This window comes from Populus nigra, chromosome 8 (genome assembly GCF_951802175.1).
Source record: "Populus nigra chromosome 8, ddPopNigr1.1, whole genome shotgun sequence".
Lineage (NCBI taxonomy): Eukaryota > Viridiplantae > Streptophyta > Magnoliopsida > Malpighiales > Salicaceae > Populus > Populus nigra.
In genome coordinates, this window is record NC_084859.1 from 13759063 (window position 1) to 13764586 (window position 5524).

The following is a 5524-nucleotide window of genomic DNA, read 5'->3' on the forward strand; positions in this document are numbered from 1 at the left end:
TATTTTAATGGCTAGAAATAAAATGACAGGGAAAAAAACAAGAGAAAAAAAAATATCAGAGAAACGTCGAAATTTCAATGATAAAATTTCTAGCATCATCAAAAAATGTTAATAAAACAATTCATAAACACTATAAAAAAAATCAATTACATAGTTAATGGTAAGTCATTCGTGTATCTAATCTAATTTGGACATGATATCTATATTCTTTTATTTCAAAAAAATTAGATTTGATTTTTTTTAAAAAAAATGAAATTGCAATTTTCTTCATAGTCTTGCTATTGATGTAATTGCAAGATAATTAATGAAATTACTAAATTTTAATTATGAGAAAAAAGATAAATCAATCGAAGGAGACATCGAGAAAAGAGAAATCTCGGTTACGTTACATTCGTAATTAAGGTTTTTTTTTTTTTTATATGTAGTAAAGCGAACCCAGATTTATTTAAATAATGGTCATAAGGCCTATTAGAAAACTCGAAGACTGCTCGATTCCAAAAATGAGTCCACAAATCATCGAGGCCCAGTTATTTTGGATATTAAGGCCAGTACTTCGCTGGGAAGACCCAGTTAGTAGGTTTAGGTCTTCAAGATTTATACAAGGCCCAAGAGCTATAATTTTGGGGGTTTAAAATGGTTCTATAGGAAGAGGATTTTGAATGGAAGAAGGCCCATTGAGAGGCTCAGAGGCCCAACACTCCAAAGATTCATAGAGCTGCGAAAGGAGGCTAAGATTTTTGGGCCAGTGGGTCCAAAATGTTATCACACCAAGCCTTTTAAATTTTAAATAAAAAAATTTAAATTTTTAAAAAATACGAATTCAAGAAATTGTTACACCAACACAAGTGGCAACCCACTGGCCAAAGAACAAAGCAACACGTGTGCTCATCTTAGCCGATACAAAAAAACAAGTGGATAGAGGAAGCAATCCTTCTTCTGTTCCTATCATATCCCTCCATTACACACTCTCTCTTCCATTGCATCCTAAGCTTCTCCAACAAAATCAAGAAACACGTTGTAATGGCTTTCACTTCTATCTCCTCGATGTCCATTAAGTCTCCTAACATCTCCACTCCACATCGTATTCTTTCTTTATCTAAGCCTTTCCGCATAGCTTATCAATTAGACACAGAAAGAGGAAACCAATTTGCTGGTAAGTTGAAACAAAGACTGATGTTATCCTCCTGGTTATTAATATAAGCCTGTTTAGTTTCCAACTAACTGACTTTCCCTTGAAAAGCAAGATTGTTCCAAAAATGGGTACGAGGTGGAAACTGCTAAAGCCAAGAATTGGGCAAGGGTAGTGTCAACTACATTGGTAGCTGCAGCTATTAGCTTCAGTTCTTGTAATTTGCCTGCTGTTGCTGATCTTAATAGGTTTGAAGCTGAGACGCGTGGGGAATTTGGTATAGGGTCAGCAGCGCAATTTGGTTCTGCAGATCTCAGGTTTGTTTACTTTAATGATGCTCGTGTGCTGCAAATACTGCTGTACTGTCAGTCAGAAAATTGAAGTTCTGGTTTTGTTGCTGTGCAGAAAGGCAGTGCATTTGAATGAAAATTTCAGGTAATTCTCCCTGATTTCAAATAAATCTCACTGGAGTTGGAAAGAAAACAGAGCGGTTTAGCTTTACAATACAGTAAATCTAGGTGCAAGTATTTGTTCTACTGCAAGGGGTGGATGAGGTACCTTGTCATCAGGGATAAAGGAGCACAAGGAAACCATATTTTTCCTCTTGCCTCTTGAAGTCCCCAGATATTTCTCCCCCCAGTAACCAAGAAAATGTAAATTGAAACCATGAGAGCATAATTTCCAATTGCAAATATTAAGTGCTCCTAATTGGCAAGAAAATCCACCACACAATTTAGTATTTTACGAGAAATGAGCCACTCTCTACCACTACCATGTCGAGCAGAGCAAAACAAGTAATACACTTCATATTCCGCTACATGTTCATTCTGCTACTCAGAAATAGTGATTACATGTTCTAGATCAACTTGTATCTAAGCAAATCTAAATGGCTGATGCAGAAGAGCCAATTTTACAGCTGCTGATATGAGAGAATCTGATTTTAGTGGTTCAACATTCAATGGTGCATACCTGGAGAAAGCAGTTGCATATAAGGCAAATTTTACAGGTAAAACTAGTAGTAGTACCACTTCAAAGTAACCATAAGATGATCCAGCGACATAACTTCAGTCGCCTGAAAGTAAGCTTGCTCTAGTGATTTATAGCAAAACAGTTCATTTCACACCTCCTTTCCCTAGTACCGGATGAAATCCATCACATCCTGCTCCTGCAAATCAATGCGTACTCGCAGCATTCTTTTGGTGTCCATGACTCTAAGCCCAAACTAATCAGGATTCATTACCTTGATTCATCCCTTCCCTTCCCTTCCATTTACTTCTATCATGGACTAAACCCCACGTAGCACTTTACTTATTCCTGCATTATTCAATATGAAAAATCATTTAAACTAAAGCACAGTACAATTGTCTTAATCCTTGTAAAGTAAATATTTTTCTTTGTAACGCCTTGCAATCACAGAACTAGAGACTAGATAATTAAAAATTAAGCAATACTGAATAGAGTCATGCAAAGATGCTTTTGTCTTTTTGGTTTGTTTAACTCACATAATCAACAGGCAAAGCCAAAATACAAAAAAAAAATTCCAAGTAAAACGTCACAAGAGAAACGTAAACAAAAAAAAAAAAAGAAGAGGATGATGTAAACAGAAATGGCAAATGAAGAAAACCCAAGTGACCCACTAACCTTCAATGCGGGATTCAAGGGTTTAGTTCCTTTTTCACTGCTTAATTGGCCTGCAAGATTTGGACTCTGTGTATAAGTCGGACAGCTTTGTTATTCAGGGGTTTATTTATCAAATTTATGGTGTTTTGTCGCAAAAAAAAGTAAAGAAAGAGAAAATAAAGGGGGGGGGGGTGTGGAGACTCGAATGTGTAGGCTGCGCAGCTGAGACCAAACGAGTTTTGATAGGATTAAGGAGAGGGTTTGATTAGGAGAAATCCTTATTATAATTTATAAAACCCTCTTCTCACCAAAAAGACAAATTAAGAAAAGAAAAGAAAAACCCTTCAAATTCCCATCATTAAAGTTTTTTTTATTAAATTCAGAAAGTTATTAGTACTCCTCTTATTTAATGACTGATAATCTTACTAGTGCAAGGGTAACTATTTCAGTCGAGACTAGCAATATATGAATTATTTAGCAGTGGCAAATTTTTGAACTTTGAACTCTTGATACTGACTGACTCTAGGATTAGGGTTTTAGGAAGTTAGTAGGTATCCATCTGGCTACATCCCAGTGGTATTAATTAGTTGTTTTAATTTTAGACAAATAGCCAAAAGAATGTTTTCATTATCTAGATCATCATACTTTTGTGTAAACATTTGGTTCTTAATTTCTCATAACCAAACTGGGATCGATATTTTTTTGAGATTGGGACTACCGGGTGGAGTCAGATTGGGCCATTTTAGCTATGGTCATGTCAAAGTCTGATTGTTTCCTGGTGAAATTATTCGAAGAAGCGCATGTACGTGGAACAGCATAGGAGAATCACTTAACTAAGCATTTTTTTTTTCTCTTGTTCATAGGCTGTCCTTGTTACAGGCCATTGAGACTTTAAAGTTCTAACTACAACTATGGCCCTTCAAAACAATTCTTTCTAACTACAACTATGGCCCTTCAAAACAATTCTATCTTGCGCTTTTACGTTCTTTATATATTTGGTTAGCTGCGTACTGTTTTTCCCTTCTAATTTGCTGCATATTGTCCTTGTATGTCTTTTGATTAACAGGTGCGGATTTGAGTGATACATTGATGGATCGCATGGTATGGACGAAAGACTAATTGATCCATTGGTTTCAATCATTTTCATAAAAAAAAAAAAAGGTTCCATTTCTTCATATTGATAAGGATTGCAATGATTGACAAACACATTCTGCCTGTGTCAACAGGTTCTCAATGAATCTAACCTCACCAATGCTGTGCTTGTTAGATCAGTACTCACACGCAGTGATCTTGGAGGTGCACTGATTGCAGGTGCTGACTTCAGTGATGCTGTTATAGATCTTCCTCAGAAACAGGTGCTTTAATAAACCACTTGTTTTCATTGATCTATACAATAATATTCAAATGTATCTCTTGCAGGCAACTGTTTGAGGTTCCACCACCAGTTTTCTACATATCTTGCTAATTTATATTTTCCTTCTTTCAGTTTCTTTATTAAGCATTACTTTAGGACCCTTGTTTTGTTTAAGTACATGTTCTGTTATCAGTTGGCTTAATCCTGACACAATGGCACGTTGGTATACTTCTTGTCTAGATCATACCTTTCCTTTTTTCTGATGAAATTATTGAAGTCTGCAAGAGTTTGTCTTGTAAGAAGAAGAAAACTGATTGGTATACACATCTATTCTACTGCAGCACCTCTGATATCTAGGAGATGAGCGGTGACATTTTGTTATGTATGATATTGCAATCGATTGGCCTATTATACCCTAATTCAATCTCTTGGAATCTAAATATTGCAATTCATAAGATGAGCAGATCACCTCGTTGTAGTCCCAAATTTAGCTGTGATTAATAATGTTTCAGAAATTTGATCACTTTCACCAACATTCTGGATAGAGGAAAAGTGAATCCTCACGACTAAATTTAGCAGTCATTTCAAGTTTTCACCTATTGTGTTTGCTTGGTTATTTTCTTAATTATTATGCATAGATTTGACACTACCATTCTTAACTGGTTCATATATGATTATTTCTCGTGTTTGGTCATATAGGCTCTTTGCAAGTATGCTAGTGGCACAAATCCAATTACCGGGGTAAGCACCAGAGCAAGCTTAGGCTGCGGAAACAGCAGAAGAAATGCTTATGGCACGCCTTCTTCTCCTCTGTTGAGTGCTCCCCCTCAGAAACTGCTGGACCGCGATGGTTTTTGTGATCAAGGCACTGGTCTTTGCGATGCGAAATAATTCCAAGGCAAGGCCATCCCACCGAAAAAAGTCCCAATATCTATATAAACAGAAGCGTTATATATATGTCCGACAAAAGAATGTTATGAATCAGAACAACTACTTAATTCTAAAATACCAGAACTACAAAGCTAAAGAGAAAGGCAATTAACATTTGCTTCCAATGTTTTGAACAAATTATGAAGAGATTTCTTGAATTGCTCAGCTATAGCTATATGGCTGTTTTCCCCCTTGATGTAGACTGTTCTTAAGCCATCAATATTTAGTCGCGAAGGTTGATTTTGTAAATGTAAACAATGCTGAGAGCAGGTGGGACATGTATACAAAGCTTAGCAATTATGAAAGCTTGCGTGCTGTCTTCATATTGAGCATTTTGTGCTATCCTGAATTGTTCCTTCTAATCCCTATAGATATTGGGGGCATTGTCACCTAAAGCTGAGCACGCAAGAGAATCTAGAAAACTAGTTGGAACCATCTCAACATCTTAGCTTGTGCAATGCAACTAAGTGAGTTTTGGCACCCAGAACCAA

At 36.3% G+C, this 5524-nt stretch overlaps 1 protein-coding gene and 1 long non-coding RNA gene across 4 annotated transcripts; one reads left to right on the top strand and one right to left on the bottom strand.

Moving 5' to 3' along the window:
* Positions 1-928: 928 nt before the first annotated feature.
* On the top strand, positions 929-5282 carry LOC133702187 (thylakoid lumenal protein TL20.3, chloroplastic). Of its 3 annotated transcripts, none has more exons than XM_062126449.1 (7): positions 929-1153; positions 1245-1446; positions 1535-1564; positions 2029-2135; positions 3816-3850; positions 3976-4104; positions 4803-5282. In XM_062126449.1, the coding sequence occupies exons 1-7, from the start codon at positions 1021-1023 to the stop codon at positions 4992-4994; spliced, it is 828 nt and encodes a 275-aa protein (XP_061982433.1). In that variant the 5' UTR covers positions 929-1020; the 3' UTR covers positions 4995-5282. The 3 variants fall into 3 exon arrangements, with proteins under 3 accessions (XP_061982433.1, XP_061982435.1, XP_061982434.1); XM_062126451.1 differs by having other exon boundaries at positions 1012-1153; positions 1241-1446; XM_062126450.1 differs by lacking the exons at positions 929-1153; positions 1245-1446; positions 1535-1564 and adding an exon at positions 1583-1923.
* On the bottom strand, positions 2055-3981 carry LOC133702189 (uncharacterized). Its single transcript, XR_009843681.1, has 2 exons — positions 2771-3981; positions 2055-2443 (listed from the first exon to the last, which is right to left on the bottom strand). It is a non-coding gene; the product is annotated as an uncharacterized LOC133702189 (long non-coding RNA).
* Positions 5283-5524: the final 242 nt, after the last annotated feature.